At 38.4% G+C, this 22,299-nt stretch overlaps 1 protein-coding gene across 3 annotated transcripts in view; it reads left to right on the plus strand.

Annotated features, from left to right (window-relative positions):
• The window catches only part of NETO1 (neuropilin and tolloid like 1), a 114,528-nt gene continuing 92,229 nt past the window's right edge, over nt 1–22,299 (plus strand). For all 3 annotated transcript variants that reach the window (XM_003788400.1, XM_023512400.1, XM_023512399.1), the window contains exons 1-4: nt 1–316; nt 2,299–2,352; nt 2,595–2,732; nt 7,040–7,288. In XM_003788400.1, coding sequence (XP_003788448.1) covers nt 289–316; nt 2,299–2,352; nt 2,595–2,732; nt 7,040–7,288 — 469 coding nt within the window. In that variant the 5' untranslated portion in view covers nt 1–288. The remainder of the gene's footprint in view (nt 317–2,298; nt 2,353–2,594; nt 2,733–7,039; nt 7,289–22,299) is intronic.

Genomic DNA, 22,299 nt, shown 5'->3' on the forward strand with positions numbered 1-22,299 from the left:
GTGATGCCAGCGTCATGGTGGGGATGCTGGCTTCGCGGCGGTGACAGGGCGAGCGAGCGAGCGAGAGCGGGAGCCAGCCGGGAGCGGAGGACGGGCCGGCTCGGACCTGGCTGCTGTGTGGGCTCGGGTCTCTTTCCCCCTCTCTTTCTTTCTCTTCCCCCCCCTGGATTTTGTTCTTGATTTGCATATTTAAAACCTCTCCGCTCCGTCCTGTCCCCCGCCACTGGAATCCTTCCCGGCTCTAAATGGAATTAGTGGAGATCGGAGCCTCTGGTGTAAGGAACAGACATGATCTATGGACGCAGTTTGTTTCACAGTGAGTACCTTACCCGCCGCGCCCGGTGCCATCCCTCCGTCCCCTCCCTCTTGGCCAAACGCGCAGGAGGAAAGCCACCGCTCCAGCCAGACCCCGCAGTCCCGGCGAGTCCGGGCGGATGTAAACTTTCTGTATTGCTGCATAATAGAGCCGGGCGTGGGGGCGGCGCGCCGTCTTCCCTCCATCCCGCAAGGTGCGCGGAAAACGGTCTTTCCTGAGGCTGGACCCTCCCTGGGCTGAGAACTGCGTGCAGTTCCGTCAGGGACACGTGCGGAAGAGGCTGGGGGCCCTAGCGAGGGCGCAGGTGCAAAGGGACAGAACGCGGGGCTGACACTTTATGGGACATGAAGAAATACTCTTTTTTCAAGGGCTTCTGGAGCCAAGCGAACCCATATTCCCAGTCCAGTAGGTAGTTTAAGGTACACTTGGACCCAGTACTTGAGGCAAGGGAGTGTGGATTGCAACTCGGTTCTGCCCGGAGACCTCTGCAACTGCTTGGTGGATCGGTGCTAAAGAGGGGAGTGTGGAAGTGGGAAGAGAAGGAGAGGAAAAGAGCTTCCAAAGTCATCAAGTGAAAAAAATGTGAGGCAGAAATTTAACATTATCAAGCAAGGATTACAGTATTAATTAATTCTGTACCACGCAGTTACAAGACCGGGCTTTGCTGATGAGTTAAACATAGTACGAGTTCCATAACGTGATTTCATCCAAACAGGAAAAGCCCGGTGGAAAAAACACCAAACACACAACCTAATACCGAAGGATGTATACCTGTGGTGTGTGCGTGTGTGTAGAATTATGTCAAGCCCAAGTGATTTTTTTTTATTTAAGCACACACACATACATAAACAACCACCAATGTTTCAATCTAAAAAAGCATGTGATTGGCTAAAGTATTAAGTAATATAATTGATAATTTCTTAAATATTAATATCAAGAGCTAGGATAAATTTCTTAAAATAATGTTTAAGGATAAATTTATAAGCTTCTGCAATTAGGTTTTGTTTAGGGAATAGTCATGATCTGCCCCCTCCCTGTCCCCAAATTCATTTAAGTGGAATTATGAAAATACAGATCTTTTGCATCATTGGGCAACAGAATAAATAAGAAAAGTAGAACCAGTGAGGAAAAATCAGATATTATGAAAACAAGATTACTTTAATACTGTTAGTTTTAGGTTTTGTAAAAATGTCAGGTAAATCAAGAATATAGGAGTAAATCTGAAGTTCAGGTGTTGATGGCACCACCTTTTACTGGTTAGTTACAAATCAGGGTCCCTTTTTTGACACTGAAAAAAATTCACTCAATACAACACTTAACGGAAATCACCTTTGTAAAATAACCATCTATTTCTGAATAGCAATATTAAATCAAAGTTAAGATTAAAAAGAGATTAACTTCATAGCTTAGAAAGAGCTGAGGAGAAGGGTTATTCACAGTTCAGTGCATTTTTATAAGAAACACTTTAATATTGCCGCTTACAGCCTGCAATGATCCACATTCATGTTTTTCTCTTGTCTCCCTTCCCCCACAGTCAGTAGCATTGATTTTCTAAAGTACCACCACATCAGCCACGCTCTGGGATCTACCAAGGAGTCCTTTCTAATTGTTGGGTTTTCCCTTCCTCCTTCCCGGCCTTCCTTCCTCTCTTGCTTTAGAAATGCTGGCAAAGCCTTTCTCAAAGGGCAGTTGGGAACAGGGTGGGTTCTGAGATCTCACTGTAGTGTGTGGACCTTGGCAGATTATCCTGTTGCCTCTTGGTTTGGAAGTATGTATTGCCATAGGAGTTTGGATTTCATCCATTCTTACCTTGAGTTGCTTCCCTGAGAGAGTCTCAACGTGTCCTGATTTCTGTCTTTTCAATCAGATTTTGGAAGTTTTGTGTCACCATATAACAGTTAGCAATGATGAAATTATTCTTGCTTTGATATGATTTTTTGTTATTTTTTTTATCTCTCCCTAATTTTTCTTTTCTGTTTCAGTTGTAGCAAGTTTAATCATCATCCATTTGTCTGGGGCGACCAAGAAAGGAACAGGTGTGTTTCTTTAGAAAAACGTTAATGCAAGACCTGCAATTATTTCTTATGTTCCTATTTTCTCCATAATCTTAATATTCCAGAATATCTCAACCTTTCATGGTGTGTATAATTGATTGGTTTTGACCAAGACAACATTTGGAAATTAATTTACTAATGGATATTAGAAGAATGTCCTCTCTATTTTTAGTATTATAGAAAATTGGATGGTGGCTCTTTTAATTTTTTTTTTTCTTTTACAGAAAAGCAAACCCCCTCAGAAACCCAGAAGTCAGTGCAGTGTGGCACTTGGACGAAACATGCAGATGGAGGGATCTTCACCTCCCCCAACTATCCCAGCAAGTACCCCCCTGACCGGGAGTGCGTCTACATCATAGAAGGTAAGGGAGAGAGCCCTGAGCGATGGAACAACACAAGCCCAAACCTGGCCATCTCCATGCCTTGGGTGGACAATATACATATATACATTACCAGACTGATTTTGGAGATTGGGCACATAAACATCTCAGGGTGAATTCAATAACTGTAAAATCGGGAATTAGCCTAATTATTGAAATTATTAGTAATGGGTATGAACACAAAAATTCTGGCAAATAAAAGCAAATTAACAACTTCAGAGTTTATCTAGAGTTGATTTAATTGCCTAAAGGAATAGAATGGATTCATTGTTATCATACTGTTACCTAATGTGTAACAGTTTGAGAAACTTGGTTTTTTTTTAGTTTAACAATATGTTACTATTTTATTTACGATTAGAAAGGAAAAAAGATAACGTCAAAGACGAATCTATGATCACATTTTCTAAACATTATTCACTCTCAACTTAAAGGAAGAAGGATGTTGAAAAAGAGGCCTTGTAAGCACCTGTCCAGTAAATACAGTTTTGTATGATACACGGACTTTATTTACATCTAGTGATAGAAGCTTTCAATATTTTAGGTGTTAGTACCTAATTGCCTAATACTTGCAAGTGCCCCCGACATACACACAGCAGAAACAAGCTACTTGAATGGAGAAGACTGTGCCTGTCTCCTTATGCATCAGACACATGTTCACGTACTTAATAGATCTTTCAAAGAAGCAGACTTTCTGTTTAACCAGTTTTAAGAGTAAACAAAATAAAGAATAGAGTATTGTTTTTTATGATCTTGGGGTGAAAAATCTTCTTTCCCTGACTCTCCTTCCAGTTGAGTTTTCGCAAACACACACCACATTCTGAGAAGGTGTCACACTATGGTGAAGCACTAAACTCTGATATTAGAAGGGTAGCACTGACTCAAACTAAGGGAAGGGAGTTTTAATTCCTCTTATGAGTAATAGAAAATAAAATTGATACTTTCCTTATGGAACACGCACCATGCTCTGGGGACTGTGCCCATTTCAGTACGATGTGAAGGGGCCCTGAGATTAGCACAGTGGGGTTAGAAGGAGACCAGAGAGAAGACTCCGGTGGAGGGAGAGACGCCCACCTGCATTTTTGAAGAACATTTAGGAGGTAATCGTTCTTTACACAGATCAGCATGAGAAAAATTCAGAGGTATAGTATGGTTTGGGGCCTACCTGCCGTATCCCAGGGCTTCTCCATGGTGTGAGGAGAGGAACAGGGGAGGGGGCTGAGGAGGGGGACAGTCTCTGGGATTCCATCTGTCCATGCAAGCAACTTGGGGCATTATGTTGTGGACCAAGAGGTACAACTGACATAAATTACGTAGAAAAATAATGGGAAATTCTGGGGAGGAAGTTACTGAAGGAAAATAACGTAAGAGGTTAGACAATTAAGCTCATGAACTCAGCCTAGAAAAGATGCTACGTTCCTCATTCCTGAATATCACTAAGGTCGCCCAGCCTTGTAGTACCCTCCTTGGGAAGCCATATGCTGCTGCCAGCACCTGTCTACATATGTGCTGCTATTCAGGTAAAGGTGCCAGCACCTGTCTACACGTGCGCTATTCAGGTAAAGGTGCCAGCACCTGTCTACACGTGCGCTATTCAGGTAAAAGTGCCATAGTCCTCAAAGTATCTGACGATTCTCAGAGAGCAAAACCTCCCATAAGGGATCCTTGGTTTTAGGTTCAAGATAAGTGACAGAAAATGTGCACAAGAAAGGAACCAGTGAGCTGAGATTGGAAGGTGAAGAAAATGTAAGTTTAGGGATCTGGACCTAGATAGCGTCAAATGGTTTACATGAGATGGAATCACTTTTCTTTTCTTTTTTTTTTCCTGTCTACAACTAGACTAGACTATGGCATGCTTATTTTTAAAAAGTCATTTTGCTACCTACTAAAATTCAGCTAGTGGACTTCATACATGGGTGTGTCATTAACTACAGCATGTTGGACCAGAGGAAGATGAATTTTCCATATATAATATGGTCCATAAGCCATAATGATGGCATTTCTCCCCAAGGAATACGAAGAGATTTGTTAATCGTTGTTGGAAAGAACTTAAGGGACAGGGACAACGAAAATGAAAATTTGAATAAATGAATTCATGATAGATGGCTGGGTATTTCCCTGTAGAGAAAATAAGTGGGCATCAGTTAGTAGATGGTAGGTCTCTAAGTAAATTGGCAAGGAATTCTCTTATCACTTTAAGTTTCCTGTAGACATACACTTTTTGCATCTAAAAGAATAATTCCATCAGAAATGGTTTCTTTCATTACAACTTTTGATACCAATTTATCAAAAAGGAGATAAAAAGGTGGCCATGTGCTATAGAATAATAACATATACAAATGGTTTATTTAGTGCCAATATGTAAATGGGTACAGTCTTTTAAGCATTTGTCTTTCTGTTATTAGAGTAATACTTTAGGGAGAAAATATAGTTTTTCAGGTAGTTTCTTAGGCTACTTTCAAATTTACAGATTTCAAAAAATTCATTGAAACTCTCTTAAAGCTACAATTGTGGGTACCATATTTGTTGACCTTTGTGATATTTATTAATCACGGATAAAAGTATGCCTTTTTTTTCTTGAAAGAGTTATAAAGGTATTTTTTGAATGTGCAACAAGTCAAAAATATTCTGAGAAATTACAAAATAATTGTGAAATCATCTTGTAACATGAACTGACTTTTAGCCTATTGATCCTCAATTTTATACTTGGAGAGCATCAGGGTTATTTTCTTCTATAAGTCTCTAATTCCCAAGTCACTATAAATCTCAATTTTGCATACTTTTTTTTTTTTTTTTGAGACAGAGCCTCAAGTTATTGCCCTGGGTAAAGTGCTGTGGTGTCACAGCTCACAGCAACCTCCAACTCCTGGGCTTAAGCGATTCTCTTACCTCAGCCTCCCAGGTAGCTGGGACTACAGGCACCCGCCACAATATCTGGCTGTTTTTTGGTTGTCATTGTTTAGCAGGCCCAGGCTGGATTCGAACCCACCAGCTCTGGTGTATGTGGCTGGCGCCTTAGCTGCTTGAACTACAGGCACCGAGCCAATTTTACAATTTTTGAAATTGATGCATCCACGTTTTTACTTTTTAAGTCATCAATGGCGATATTCAAAATATATTTAGGGTCCTGTGAGACGTGGACAGCATTGGTCAGGAATGGCTGTTGGTCACGCGGAGAGCAGGCTGTGCTGTGCCCACTCTTAACTTCCAAGTTCCTGGAGGGTGAGTCCTCGAAGAGGCCAAGCAGCAGGGACCTACTCAGACGACTCTGGACCACTGCTGCTTACTAACTAGGATAAATGTGTGTTGATATTTCAGCAAATGCTGTGCCATTCTGCAAAATGTTGGCCAGATCTAAGTTGGGAGTGCCAGAATTTTGGACTGTTTTAGATATCCTAAGGGAAGAATGGAAGGACATTAACAAATGCAATCGTGGTGGTGCAAGGGCTTGCTAGCCGCACAAAACTCTTCCATGATTCCTTTGAGAGCTGTAAAGATACCTGTGCAAGAATACTCATTTATAATTCACTGAAAAAGTTTTTTTGGGGAAATTCTTAATGACAAGTGCTAAGTGCTAAGAAAAGAAGAGAAGGTGACTAGTCTTAGAAAAAAAAGAACGAAAGGAAAACATGTATAATCCTGGAAGAACATACTACCTTAGACAGCCTGGGGTGTTGAAGTGGTCTGAGCTTGAGCCATCTGCTATGGAAGACCCTGAAAGTAGAATGCCTTTAAGGACAATGTATGGCACGTACATTGCAGAAGTTTAAACCTGAGAGTAAGGTGATCAGGTTAGCCTTCTAGACACATTGCTCTTGGCATCTTAGTATCTGCACTTGGGTGGAATCAAGACACAGGAGCGGGACTACTTGAGTGGTTGGATAACTCTACGCCGAATGATTCTCAAGTGGTTTCTGACCTTAAATCTGGGCGTCCCATAAAATACAAGAAGAGACACAGAAAAATATCTGTTCAACTTTTGAACCTAAGTTGGCAGCCTTTCACATACTGCGACTTTTTAGTTCTGCATTTGAAATCCAAATGGTGATTTTATATCAGAATAATACTTTGTGCAACATCATAAATTGTCAGGTTCGCCCCTTAGACAGTTTTATGAAAATCTTGTCCCTTAGAATAGTAAGTAAATACTGAACACTTTCTTTGTATTTCCATGTATATCATCTGCAGAATTTATAGGCATACAAATAGAATCGGAAAAATCAACCTGCAGTTTTAAGAAATGGCCTCCCAGACACAAGCTTAAGAAGTCTCTGTTTGTTTTTCTTGTACAGCTGCCCCAAGACAGTGCATTGAACTTTACTTTGATGAAAAGTACTCTATTGAACCGTCTTGGGAGTGCAAATTTGATCATATTGAAGTTCGAGATGGACCTTTTGGCTTTTCTCCAATAATTGGGCGTTTCTGTGGACAACAAAATCCACCTGTAATAAAATCCAGTGGAAGATTTCTATGGATTAAATTTTTTGCTGATGGAGAGCTGGAATCAATGGGGTTTTCAGCTCGATACAATTTCACACCTGGTAAGTAAAGGCTTTTTTTTTTTTTTTCCTGTTTCATTGTTTTTTTAAATCTATGCCTTTTTCTTCCTGTTTTCTATCTTTATGGTATAAAATCTTTTGTAAGACATTGTTATAACTTTCCAAAGAATTTTCAAGTTCTATTTAAACCTAAACCTGCAATCAGCTCCTGTCTCTGTCCATGAATTTTAAAAGGAAAATATATTTTCCTTGAAATGCAGCCTACACTAGAGATAAAGAGTAGTGAGTGACTTGGGGGTCTGCGTGGTCATCAGTAAATTAAATGGACTTTACTATTTTTTTTTTTTTACAACAAATGGACTTTACTATTACACCAAATACCGCAATTTGAGAAATAGTCTATATTGAGGAAACTAATTATACGTGGGATCCAAATAAACTTGAAAAGGCAATTATAGTATTATAAGATATATCTGTCAAAATGATCACTTTGGAGAACTTGAATAAAAAGCTCATTTGTTCTGATAATTATCATTTTTAAGGCAAATAGATTCTACTACAAAGCAGTCTAATCTCTTTTTGGAAATGCAAATTCTAAGAGTTTTGGTGAAAGGAAAACTGAGACCTGTAGCAGCCAAATATTCATTTGGAAGGTCTTACAGACGTTATGTGCAATTATAAAATTATGCACTCTCCATCAATTTTGCTTTTAGCCTGCTAATAATGAAAAGAGTCTGTGAGGTTGACTGGCTCACTTTATGAAGAGTTATTATTCCTTACAATAAAAATTTGTCATCACAGTTTCAAACTGAAAAAGCACCACATTCATCTATTTGAGATTTGATGAAGTGATTTTTTTAAATAGAAAAATGATTCAAATTATATAAAGCCCACTATTTATTTCTAAATATGTGCTTTTCAGTCTGTATGTATCATTTTACTTAGGTTGTAAGGTGCAATATAAGAATTTGAAATATATGTAAAATTTGTTGAAATTTCTATTCAGTGTTATGGAGGTACCATCTCAACAGGGCTTCTATGCTCAGTTAAAAAACTAAAATTCTAAAAATGATTAATATAAGAATAATGATGACTTTAACTATGATGTCATGGGGTGTTAGATAAATCAGATATTAACTGGATCATATGTATTCATCATAAAGATTGGAAATATTTATATGATATCACCGGGGACTGTGATTTTAACTATGCTTTGATAATTTTGGATTGCTCACAGAAGTCATGGTATCAGATGTGCCAGGACCAAACTAATTTGATGTAGTATTCCACAAAAGTACAAACACCAGTTTATTTTATCTGTCAGGTTATTAGAGTGAGCGTTGTAAATGGAAATGCCTGTATTTTTTTTTAAACTGATAATTTCAAATATAACTTGGCTCTAGAGACAGTGAAGTTTGGCATGACCTGGGATTTTGTTCTATGTTTGGTGACCACCAAAATAATATATAGGATTTAAAATTGTGGTTTTATAAAGAATGGAGGGTCAACTAACAGACTTTGCCAATGTAGGCAATGCTATCACCTTTTCTGGATCTAGTTGAGATGCCACAGTGGTGGTGCTTCATCTGACCTTCTAGGTTTTGAAAGCCTTTCTGTTCTCTGGAAATTGTTGTTTGCTCTTTGCCTGTTCAGAGCCACCATTCTTCATCCATAGAAGGAGAAGCTGTGATTGCAAGGGACAAGTGAATCAGAAGGGAACTTGAGGAAATGATTCCATGAAGTTAGGATGAGTTAAGGGTGGGTCGGGGCCCTCCTGTCTACACTCAGATTAGCTACAGTGATGCCCACAGGGACTCTTACACTTGGCATATGAAGGAAAAGTGGGATCTTACGAAGGAGACTTGCAAAACTTCCATGACAGGGAAAGTTGAGATAATCTGGCAGGTCCATGGTCTGAGTAGACAGAACCATGTTCAACTCATCCCATAAAGAGGCAGTGCTGAGGAATCCAGTGAGTTACTGAAATGGGAAGAGGTGACTAAGGATTTAGACAGCAATTTAGGGAATCTGGAACTAGGTGGAAATTATCACTGCTGGGATTGCCAGGGTACCTGAGTGGACTCACATTGGTGGAGAAAGTCTGCCTAGGGGATGGTCTAAGAGAGCTGGTCTCCAGGACAGCCAGGAGCAGCACCAGCTTGGCCACCAGATCTGGCTTTCTTTCATTGCAAGCCATAAACTTTGGACCTACATTTTAATGTTTTTCCCCTCAATTTTTTAACTGTAAAATAATGATAATATTGGCCACTTTACAATTGTTTGAAGGGTAAGTCAACCGGTGGATGTTGACGGGGTTTTTTGAGTGCCTGTAAGATTTTAACCATTGATAGCTACCATTTTTATTGATTTGATCACGTGTTCTTTAAAATACAAGGAGATTTGATATAGGCAATTGAGAGAACAAATGTCCCAGGGTTGTTTTTTTTTAAATTATAACCCCCCCTTTCCTTGATTTTATGAAGTAGATGCACAAAATTAATACCTAAACCATCTTGCTCTTCCTTAGTTTAGGAATGTGAGTTCATTTAAATGGTCTAGATGTGCAGGCGAGGGTTCTAGCTATTTCTGATGGCAGTCATGACAGACAATATGTCAAATAGACATAGAGGCAGCAAAGGGCAGGTGGTCTTTATTATTTGTATGAATTTAGCATGATCTGGAATCTAGATTTAATCTTATAATCTCAGAAACTTGATTTCAACACATTAAGAGTATCTCTTAGGAATGAATCATGTTTGCTGACCTAGCAAGACTGAATGTATGTATGTGTGCATATATATATATATATATACACACACACCTGCTGTATACCCATTACATACACATATAGATTATGTACATATATACACATTTTTAAGACGAATTCTTGGAATCACACAGCTCAGTTCTTCCTGTAAACAAACATACCTGGGTACGCAGATTATACCAGAAAATTGTTTAGTGCGTGTGGAATCAGAACGCGATGCTGTGTAACATACATGTTTCATAGCATCAAACTAAGTACTTGAAGATCCAGCTCCATAACACGGATCATTTCTTCCCATGGAACTTTGGGTCTCACACAACCATAGGTTAGTTCCAGTCTCCATCCCTTTGCCACCTCAAACAGCACATTGATTGTGTAAGCTTCCTTCTCTTTCTTTCTTTCCCTCCCTCCCTCCCTCCCTCCCTTCCTTCCTCTCTTTCGCCTCCTCCTCCTTCTTTCTTTCCTTCTATCTTTGTTGCCCCAGTCTAGAGTGCTATGACTTCAGCCTAGTCACAGGAACTTCAGACTCCTGGGTTAAAGCAATCCTCCTGCTTCAGCCTCCCCAGTGGCTGGGACTACAGGCACTGGCCACTGTGCCTGGTTAATTTTTTCTATTCTTAGTGGAGGTAGGATCTTATTCTTGCTCAGTCAGGCCTTGAACTCCTGTGCTCAAGGGATCCACCTTCTTTAATCTCCTACGGTACTAGAATTATAGGCTGAACCACTGCAACTTGCCCAATTGTGTAGACTTTTATGTACATGACATCACCAAGTTGTTTCTATCTCGTAGTATCTGAGTCTTTGACTTTCTTTTCTACTGAACTTTGAAAAAATAGCCTGGCTCTTGCTGTCCCTAGTGTCTATGCTGCTGAGTTCCTGGTGATATACAGATACTAGCCAGGAGGGGTCGTGCACGACTATGCAGAGGAGAAAGGCAGACCTGGAGAAGACATAGCAAACACACTTGCTTACAGGAGGCTCTTCTCTTTCTCCTGACATGTTCTGATGATCGTTCAGTTTTCAGTTCACTGACGGATATTCTTAGATGCTGTGCCTTTACCCAGCTCCACACTGCAGTGATGAACTACCTTGGATTATAGTCCAGCGTGCATAAAATGTATTTTGAGATTGAGAAGTCAGGGAGAAATCAACTGGTTCAAATTCTGAGGTCTAAAAAGGCAAAAGAAAGGCCAAAGGAAGAGCCCCGGGTTCCAGAGCAGTGGTGGCCAGTGCAGGGATGACATTCTCTTTCCAGGCTAGAAGGTCTCCTCAGCTATACCCCTTTCCACTGCTAAGAAAGATGAGTGCAGAATCATTGAAAATGTTAAAAATTACATGATGGAAAATTTGATAATACACAATTCAATAAGTAAACCTATAAAAACGTATGAAGATATTCATTGCAATGAAATTATATTGTTTTCTTACTTAAAAAGACATTAATTTTTCTTTACAAACGATTTTAACCAATTTTGTCACCGAAAAAAATGATTGGAAAATATTTTATGGTCCAAGAAATTTGACCTGTCACAGAACGGTGTGAACACCAAGCTGATAGGAACAAGGTCCTCGCTGCCTTAGGGAGATGATGGCAGAGGAGGGAACAAGGACTGGAGGGACCAAGATGGAGAGATGGTAAAAATCAACTAAATTCATGAGAAATACTTTAGTTTTGGAAATGGAATCTGTATTTTTTGTGTAACACAAGTAAATTATTTAAGATAAAAAGTTTAAAACTACCAGAGTTGATAATTTTAATGCATTTTTAGAAAGGGGAATAATATTTCCCTTTCACAAATTTTTTCTAGTCAAACTAGCAATGCCTTTTAAGCAGAGTGTATTTCCCTGCAGCCAGCTGTCTCCTCTCAATTTTCTTTGCACTTGAAAATAGAAGGAGAAACATGTTCACTATCTACTGTACTCCTCAGCCCCCTGGCATTACCCAGGGATCTTACCATTGAGAAAGAAAAACACTCAGGATATTCCATTCTGGGGGACGGTGACCCTTCCAAGCTCTTTAGTAACAGATACCTCTTATTAGTGTTATACTTCAGTTCCTAATGGAGAGATTTTCTGCTATTTGCAGAAATAGAATGAGATATTTATGGACTCTTCCTCTTTTGAGTATATGTATTTCTTCTGTACTAGTTGTACAAAATGAAGTACATGCAACACACTAGAGATGTTTAACTTAAGGTATATACCTCAGAGTACCAAATTGGTGAGCTTGATTTAGGCATTGCCATTGAAGTGAGTGGAGTTGTTAAACGTATTGAAATTATTAGGATAGGATACTTTGCACTTATGTAGTAACTTTCATCTGAGATCAAAGTGTTTTAAGGATTTTCTGCCCAATTCCTAGCCTTCTCTCAAGTTCCATGCTTTTTCATTTCAAAGGCAAATGCAACAGTACACAATAGTACAGTGATTTTAATTCAGTGGTTTTAAAAGATTTCTATACATAGTAAATGCAATATATTATTAAGGTCAAATACTGTCATGGATTTAATGTTATTTTAATTATCCAGTACAATAATTTCCCTTATTTGATCAGAAATATAAATGCATTTGTATTAACCATTTTAAAACTTCCTATATTGATTTAGCTAACCAGAATTCCAATAAGAAAGAAAAAAAATGTCTATTTTTTCCTCAACAACTAAAGTTTAGTTTTACATTTTGCACTAAAAGAAAATAATATAATTTTTGAAGGCTTAGATTAAAAGGACTTTGATTATGTTTTCCACATGGAAATAAAAGATTAAAAAATTTAGGTAAGCATATATCATTTTTTTTAACTATTATATTTCCACTCTTAACCCAAAATATTCTCATTTCATCTTCAGCAAAAGTTCTCAAAGGGAAAATGTAAGGAGCAAAATTACATTTCTTTTCTCTTGAGGGATATTTTTTAAGAAATAAAAAACCTGAGAGCCACAGAACTAACAAAATTATCAATGTGTAGTAGGTCCCAAAGCTATAAATGGGACTTCCGTCCACCCAGCCCCTGACTTGGCTGAATTGATCTACACCATAGAGGGTTCAGGACAAGGCATGAGGGATAGAGAGAGAGACAAATGCTGTTTGGTCTAGGTGGGTGCTCAGGAGAGAAGCTGAGAGTGGGAGAGAAAATTTCCAGGATTAGCTCCCATCTGTGCAGAGAATATTGGAAGCACTGGCAAAGGAGAAGAGAGATTTTTAAGAAGTTTCCTGCACAGAAAGAATCCTCGTCTTGTTTCCTGGAGAGCCAGAGAAACATGTTTAGTTTGTTTCTCCTGACTTCTGGTTAATTGCTTATGTTTGAATATGGTACAGCTGGGATTGGACCCCGAGGAGTCCCAGATGTAATTACATTGTCGATATTTATTTTCTTTAGATTAGAAAGAGACCTTAAAGTTTACCTTGTTAAACCTTTTCATTTAGAGGTAAAGTAAGGAAAAGTCTGGAGAGGAAGTGCTGCCTGGGTTCGTGACCTCTGTGTCGACACTAACCCACTGCTTGTTTAGGAGTGACACGTCCCCGTGCTGATAGACCTTCCACAGAGTGTTGCGGTTATGACTTTAATTACATCACACATTGCAAGTAATTTTAGTACAGTTATATTAAGAAATTTAATTAAGGGATAATACTATATCACTCACATTTCACCATTAACTAATATGTGAATTTAAAAATGAAATTATTCCATGTCATGGCATTGCAAATGTCTTTCAGGTCACAGTGAACAAAGAAACGATGCCCCCCCCCATTATAAAATTAGCCTTTGCAGTCCATCTGAGCCAGAAACACATAAATTATCTCCTGTACTTTTCAAATACCTTACTGACGTAGCCTTTGTGTGTACAATGCTGTCTTTAGTTGAAACTTGTGGCTCAAAAGTTAAACACTTAGGGAACACCTGAGTTTGACTCTCGTAGATCTACCACCACTTCTCTCATTCCCTAACACGCGCGTCTGTTTGGCAATTTCTTGCGATGCCAATTACTGTTGGTCACTCCCCACACTGCCCCTCAGTCCAGGGCTGTGGGATTCAGCTGTGCAGATTAAGGACACTTGGTTGAGACGTGGACTGATTCTCTGGAGCAGGGTTACATCTAGATGTGGAACCAAGTCCTAATTTATAAAATATGTCTTGTAGGCTAGTGGAGGCCATGCCTTGATGAATTGATGAATCATAATATCACCTCCAATTCCAATACCATCAACAATTGACCAGCATCCATTCTTCACTTAAGTTGTCCTAAAAAAAGAAAAATCACATCATTTGAAAGAGGAACACTCGAGGGACTTGATAAAAAACAAACAAAGAAATGACGTGTATGCTCTGTCTCCATTTGGGTTCTGATGTGTCTGGGACCTCGGGGTTCTAGACTTCTTCATAGAATCTGCTTCTCTCGGAAACCTCTGACAAACATTGATCATTAAATATACAAAAATATGCTTTTCAAATTACAAACCTCCTTTGTATTTTGCCTAGGAAAATATTATCATCTTTCCATTTTTTAAAATGTTGCCTTTCATAAGAATTTGCAGACAATTTGAGGCTTATTTTTATTTTACTCATATTGAGAATAAACCAAGGGATTATAGAAAAAATAACCCACAGTGTTATTGGTTTTAACCAGAAATGTTTTCTATTTTTGAATTTGTATGCCATTATGTAATAACTATTAAGTATAACTCATGTTAATATTCATAAAGTGAATACACAGAATAGCTTGGTTTCTACTAGACTGTATTAGCCACTTACATTTATTCAACAAATATTTATTGATCCACTATGCTCACAGTAGAAATATCTACAAGCTCCTAGTTTTCATGCAATGAGTAACTTCAGGTCTAGGAGAAGCCATGTGTCTAGAGGATAGATAATGTGCTTCCCCCTAGACATCTATGTCCTAATCCCTGGAATCTAGGACTAGATTAGGTTATAAGACAAAGAGATGTTAGAGTAGCAGATTGCATTAAGAATGCCAATAGCTTGACTTTAACAGAGGGAGATCTTTTTGGATTATTTGGGAGGGTCCAGTGTAATCACTAGACTCTTTCAATGTGGACCAAACAGGCAGAAGAGGCAGCGTCAAGGTGAAGAAAGGCTCCAACAGCGTTGCCGGCTTTGAACAGCTGAGGGAGGCCACAAACCCAGGAATGGGGACAGCTTCTCATAACTGGAACAGACAAGGAAAAGATTCTCCTCCAGAGCCTCCAAAAAGGAACAGGGTCTGCCCTAACATTTGTTTGAACCCAGTGAGACCCTTTGAGACTTTTGACACCAAGAACCATGAGATAATAAAGTTGTGTTTAAAACCACAAAGAAAAGCCTACATTGCCTCAAACACGCTGCTAGTGAAAATGTGGATGCTGTGGCTGCCAGGGAGGTCTCACGAGGAAGTGAGGAACATAGGAAGGCGACATTTGTCTTAAAGATACCAAAATTGCCAGCAACAGGCTGTTGATAGAGAGATGAACCACAGGTTCTGCTGTCAGGGGCCCAGCAGAAAATGGGGAATATGTATTTAGAAGCTGTAGAAAAGGACATATGTGTTATGTTGTAGCAGAAAGCTTAGTAGAATGGTATTCTGTAGTGATGTGGAAAGCAAAAGTTTTAAGCAATTAACTAGAATACTTAACTACAAGAAATTCACTGCCACTTACAGTTTAAGGCATCTTTGGCTATGATTGGAAAAGCATTCCATAGAGAAAAAAATGGAGCCAGAGAACCTTTTGCTAATCCCCTAGAACGCTCACAAGGTCAGAATGTTTAGTCTCATTTAAAAGGATCTTTGAAATGGTTAAGAGTGTGACTCATAAATCTCTTCCATCAGTCATCTCAGCAGAAGCCAAAAATAGGTTGGGATTATCTAGCAAAGATCTTTGATGGAAACTTGGCTAATCGATTGGATCTCATGACATACACAGGAGATACACATGGTTCTTCAGAGTTTTTTATCAGCAGAAACACTGCTATCTTGACAGAGAAAGGGCAAAGGGAAAGAGGAGTGGTCACTGCCTTTACATTTGTACAGGCAAGGAACATGAAGCTGTAATTATTGGGCTGGAAACATGTGTTATGTTTCATGAAAAAGGAAGGTTGATTTGGAAGGCCCACAATCTCAGCCCAGGGCATGTGGACTTGACCCCAGAATAACCACAGATTACTCCAAGTCCTTGAAGACGAGTGAAATTTGTCAGCTGTATTTCAAAATTGCTTGGACATAGATAATTTTTTCCCCTTCTTTTCTTTGTTCTTCTACCATTTTTTTCCTTTTTGAGCAGAAAGGTCTATAAATGTTATGCTATGTCTTTCCCACCCTTGTGTTTTGGGAGCAGGTAACATGTTTCTTAGTTTATAGGTTTAAGGATAAAGATAAATTGTGCCTCAGAGTGGATCCTATTCAGAGCCTCCCCCTCCTTGATTGTGATGGTTGTGATGTGGGAACTTTGAGCTGATGGGATTTGGACTTTGAGTCGACGTTATAATGGGTTGAGACTTCTGCATAACTTGACATGGGTTGCATGCATTTTGTGTGTGGACAGATGTGAATCTTTGTGGGTCAGAGGTCAGACTCTCGTAGAAAGAAAAACCCACAAAGATGTCTGCATTCCTAAGTCTGGAATTAGTGACTATGTTATGTTACCTGGCAAAAGGAGATTAAGGTCATGGTGGATAGAATAAAGTTGCTAATAAGTTGACTTTAAGATAGGGAGATTATCCTGGCTTATCTGGGAAAGCCTAGTGCCATCACAAGGGTCCTTTGATGTAAAACAGAGAAGAACAAAAGTCAATGTCAAAATGATACAACATGAGAAAGACGTGAATGGTGGTTGTTGGCTTTGAAGATGGTAGGGCCCCTGAGTTAAGGAAGTGGTCAGCCTCTCACAGTGGAACAAAACAGGAGAAAGATTCTCCCCGCTCCAGCCTTAGTAAGGAACAGAGCTCTGCTAATACCTTGATTTTGACCCAGGGAGACACGTTTCAGGTTTGTCTCCAGCACTGTGTGATAAGAAATTTGTACTGTCTAAAGCCACTATGTTTGGGGAAGTTTGTTATAAGAGAAAAAGAAAATTAATATGTAACTAAAATTTTAACATACGTGTCAACATTTGAGAGGTGATACAGAAAGCAGCAAATGATGTAAAGATTCATACAGAGAGCATTATAATTTTTCTGGTCTACCAGAATCCATACTTTGAAAACGTCCTTGCTCCATATGAAGGGTACACAATCCTTTCATCTGGACTCTCCTACACATAAATTTAAAATATGTATCTGGATAGATGTTTATATGTGTCTTTTTATATCATTTGATTTTATGCAAAATAACTTGCTGTCCTTTCCAAAGATGTGCATGAGATGGTGGCATTTTTGTTTGTGGCAATAATAGCTATTTGTGGGACCTGGCAGTCTTTAAGCCTCTGCCTCTTCGCGGCGTCTCTGCCTGATGTCTGCTTCGGAAGAGCTGTGCTGTCTGTTCTTGCTGGCTCAGTTGGCGAGCTTCCTCCCAGTCCACAGCTATGCTGACTGGCTTGAAATTCGGCTCCAGTGTGTCCTGTGGCATTTTCCCTTTCCAGCTACTTTCAGATACCTCGCTTCACCGGACAACCCCGGGAATTGCAGAGTGATTCCCACATAGTATGACTGTTCACAACCAGCAGACCATGTATCCACGAAAGAACCAGAGGTGACTTTTTTAAGCAGGAGGATATATTAATCATAAACAGGTCGCTTCCATCCCATTCTCTACTGAACATAACCCAGATCACAAGGCTGTGCTATTCTCTGGGAACTTTTCTTCAGGAATCTGCGCTTCAAAGCCCCGAGAGGTTTCTGTAAGTGATTCAGAGAGAAACGCAGTTTAAGGGTAGGAGATGGAAATCTTTACTACCTCAGAGCATTCCCAGGCCTCCATTATGCTTGCTCATGCAGTCTGGAAGGAATGTGCATTTTCTTTAGAAGATTTGGCGGCAAAGAAGAATTTGTAGAATGGTCAGTGGCTTTGCTGATGAGGTAGAAAGGCACAGATGAGGGTTGCCATGGCGATAATAGGTAACGTCTGAAATAGAGGGTTTCCGTGGGCATAAAAATGAATCAGCCTCACAGCGATCTGCTGTTGTCAAGAATTGGTTCACAGGAAAGAAAATTATTCCCAGCTTTTTTTGCACGTGCACTTGACTCTCTTTTTTAGTCATTCTTTGGGTAATATTTGCATTTCAATTTTAAATTAAAAAATTATTTAAAAACAATACAACTATGCTATTTCTTTTTACAAACGCTCACATGTACATCATTTCATTTCTATCCATTTGGGGCTGCACAACTCTTTTCTTGACACCTCCTGGGCTGGTGTCTCCCTGGTCTCTGAAACTATATCATTTATCACTTTTTTTTTTTTTTTGGTATTCTGTTAGTCCTTTTTTCTTTTTTTAATTCTGCTTCACATGTTCTAGAAAAAACAATCCAGATATAATTTTCAGCTATGATATGTAATCATTTTATGAGTAAATATGATGTTTAATTTCCTCTTAAAATGGCAGCTCCACCATTTGTGATCCTTGCTCTAGACTTTCACAGTGTAGCCTGGATTGGAAATAGATCTGTTTTTCTAACAATAACTTACACATTCTAATCTGGATTGCAAAACAGTAAAGCCCAACCTTCTGTTAATTTAAGTTAAAATGGTTATAAGTGTGTGATTTTCTCATTATCTTACACATTTTATGTGTAGTTTGGATATAATATTCTTTTGTGCCTTATAGAATGTACCCACGTTCTAGAAAAGTTTCTTAATGGTTTTGGATAATTTTCACTCTGACCTGTATTTCCTGACCAGGAAAAAAAAATATTACTAATCATTTGAGGTCATAATTCACCATACACAGTCAAAAAAATAATTTATTTTGAGTTTTTGCTTTAAAATATCCTGGATGATGCTAAGGTCCTTTCAAAAATATTGACATGTCACGTCACTGGCCTGGTCTGTTCTTGGAGATCTTCAGTGTTTTGTCTTTGCATTAAACTCATTTGCTATGGTTCATCGTTTCATGTTATAGATATTTTTGTATATAACTGATATAATCTCTGTATAATACACACGATAGTTTCATTAATCATGGTTAAACATGGACTACAGTGTTAGACTGTCTGAGCTGAAATCCTGGCTTGCACACTTTCTTGCTATGTGACTTTGGGCAGCAGAAATTTACTTTATCTTACAGACTGTTAGAGTCCTCTTCAGATCAGCACCTGCCAGATACTATTACAGGTGTTTCTACCCAATGATACAGTTAAATTACTGACAGTACTTCCCACGTGATCATGAGATCAAACCTAAACCTCTGATTCATTATTTCATATGTTCATTCAACAGCAAGAGGTTATTGACCCCTAGTGGATTTAGACTCCACAGTAAATACTGAGATAGGAAATAGCTGAGAAGCAGCATCTGCTAGAGGATCTTGGAGTGTGTTTGAAAAAATAAATGTCCAAGTTTATATCCATGGTGAGTGTCATGGCATGTGCACAATGTCACACGCACCCACCGGAGGGATAGAGGACGCACAGCATGAGATGTGAGCTCTGCACCTCTGTGGCACTTCCCCACACAGCCCTCACTGCACCCTCGGGAGGGTGATAGGTGCTGTGCTCGCTCCGCCATCGCTCCATCTTGCTTTTAGGTAGCACGTTGTCATAAAATGTTCTTCCACTCCATGGACACCAATCTGCTGATAAATAAAGAAATTTGGTTTCCATCTTTAAATTCCCAGTGCCCCATCTGTGTTTAGCTACAGCTGATGCTTGATAAAATTGACTCAGATGAATACCTAAATGAGTCAGTGAAGGATTAAGTGAATGAACAAAGTCAGATCATTAAGGCAGGTGCAATGAGATGCTGGATATGAAAATCTTGGGCATGTGCTGTTGGTGTGCATCTTGCTGTCAAGACGATTTGGAAAGTAGGCGAGTGACTTTGAGAGGACAGGAGGTGAGATCAGACTGAAGTAATAATCTGATTCAGATAATGAAGGGCTGTGTAAGCCACGCCAATGATTCACACGTAATTTTAGGAGATGTGGGAAGTATACTAATATTTTTAAGTAGAATAGTAACATTTGAGGCCTTTATTGCAGGAACATGTTTTGTCAGAATGTAGATGATAAATTGAGTCGAGAGAAAATAAAAGCACAGAAAAATCAAACTGAAATAATACAGGTAAGAAATGGTTAGAACCAATGTTAGAGTAGTCGTGTCTGTGGGACCCTAACAACTAAATAAATTTGGATGAGAAGGAGAAGGAGGCATGACTGTGGTTCCCATCCTTCGTGATTTGCTGATTGGTTATCCCATACTTACGTTGGTGAATAAAATGACAAAAAATGTTAGGTTCAGTTTAGAGGTGTTGAAAGAGAAGTACCAATGAGATATCTCTGTGTGCACATGAGTAGTTTAGAGCTGAAGCCAAGAAGAGTGGACGGAGAAGGTTAAGAAGTGAGCTTATTAGAGAGCTAAGTACAAAACCTCCATAATCATGCCACACTCATATTAAAATAGAACATCCTGTGAATTTGAGCTGGTAATTTTGTCTGGATAGATTAGAATACAAAATAGTGTATTTTGGAATTTTAGACTTCATTCAGTCTTGGTCTCTTTTCTTACAGACCGTTTCAGCAGGTTACAAATAGTCATCAGATTTTCTTTGAGGACAAGTTGAAGCCAGAAGACACTTTATTTTTTAAGATAAGGGAAGAGTTTTTCTTTTGTCTCATTTGGAGACTGTCTATAAATAGACATGGTTTTTCCTGAATTATAGACGGAACTAGTTTCATGAGACTGGTTATGGAATAAAAAAGGAGTTTTTTGGTGTATTTCTGAAGAGGACAGGGTGGATATGAGCTATAATGAGCGTGAAATGATCAGGGCACTTGGTGAGATGTGGTTTAATTTTCTTCCTGTATAACTTTGGCATACTTCCTTTTAGGAATGACCTCATTTATTTTTACCTACTTTTCAAAATATCATAGCATTGCTATTTTTATCATGATTTCTTTCAAATCCTACAAGATTTGAAGAAATACATTTGGTCCAGATTTTTTATTTTAAAGGAAGGTAGCAATAATTATGTTTACTAATTCAACTGTTGTTTGATTCTGTCTGTTAGGATTTATACTAATTGCAATTACAGGCTACAACTCTGTAAAATAGCACTTTCATTTGCCATTGGCTATAAATTGGATAAGAAAAGAGAAATATTTTGGAAATTATTATGATACATTTTTCTTATGTATTTACAGTGTGACTTCTTTCTTATGAAAACCATTTGGTTGTATTGATTAGATAAAACACTCTCTCCTAAGTTTCCCTAGGAAATTGTACAGCAGAATAATTTGTGATATATGTAGTCATTCAAAATGAATTCAAATGAAATATAATTAAGCCGTGATTCCTGCTTTCTCAAAATCTCATTATAGGAAATTCATCTTAATGAACGTAATGAATTATTGAGTTCACATCATATGCTAAGCATTGTCCAAAGAACTTTGCGTGCATTATCTTATTTTGTTTTTGTAGCCTACCTATAAGGTATTATATTATTGCCATTGCTTTTTTGGGAAAAAAAAAACTAAACATGCTTAAATGATGTGCCCTCTAGGTTTATCTTCTTAGTAAAGCTGAGCTGCATATATTTTAAAGCATTGGCCCACTTCACTGTCAAAAAATAAATACCTATTTGCTTCCAGCTTAATGCCTCAAAAACACTGATTTTTCTCACTCTGTGATTATATTAGAGAGATTTCAGATGTTTTCAGTCATCCTAAAATTTATTTATTTTATGCTCTAACATCTTTCCTAAACATCAACATTTGTTCCTATATCATGATTTTAGCAAAAATTTCCCCTAGATTTTAAAATCTGAATTGCAGTATTCTTCCTTCATCATTGTTACCACGATCCTTATCATCATCATCATATTGGTCAACAACCTTCGTAGCCAATGTCAGTGATGATCATGTCACTCTATGGTTTATGCCTCATTTAAAATCCATGGTAATATTTGTCATCTATATTATAACGTATGTTTCTCATAGAAAAATGATTAATTCACTCTATGTTTTCAACTAGTGGAAAAAAGTGAATAAGTATTTAAATTCTGAAGGACTTTAGCCTTCCTCATTTTGAATATTTCCTCCTGCGGGTATTACTCTAAATTTCTGTGGACTTTTTAAAAAATAATTTTGAAATTATGCTACTCTTACAGAAAACTTAGGATTACACTGCAAATATCTTCCT

Source organism: Otolemur garnettii, unplaced genomic scaffold (genome assembly GCF_000181295.1).
Source record: "Otolemur garnettii isolate 467f Iridium unplaced genomic scaffold, OtoGar3 scaffold00027, whole genome shotgun sequence".
Lineage (NCBI taxonomy): Eukaryota > Metazoa > Chordata > Mammalia > Primates > Galagidae > Otolemur > Otolemur garnettii.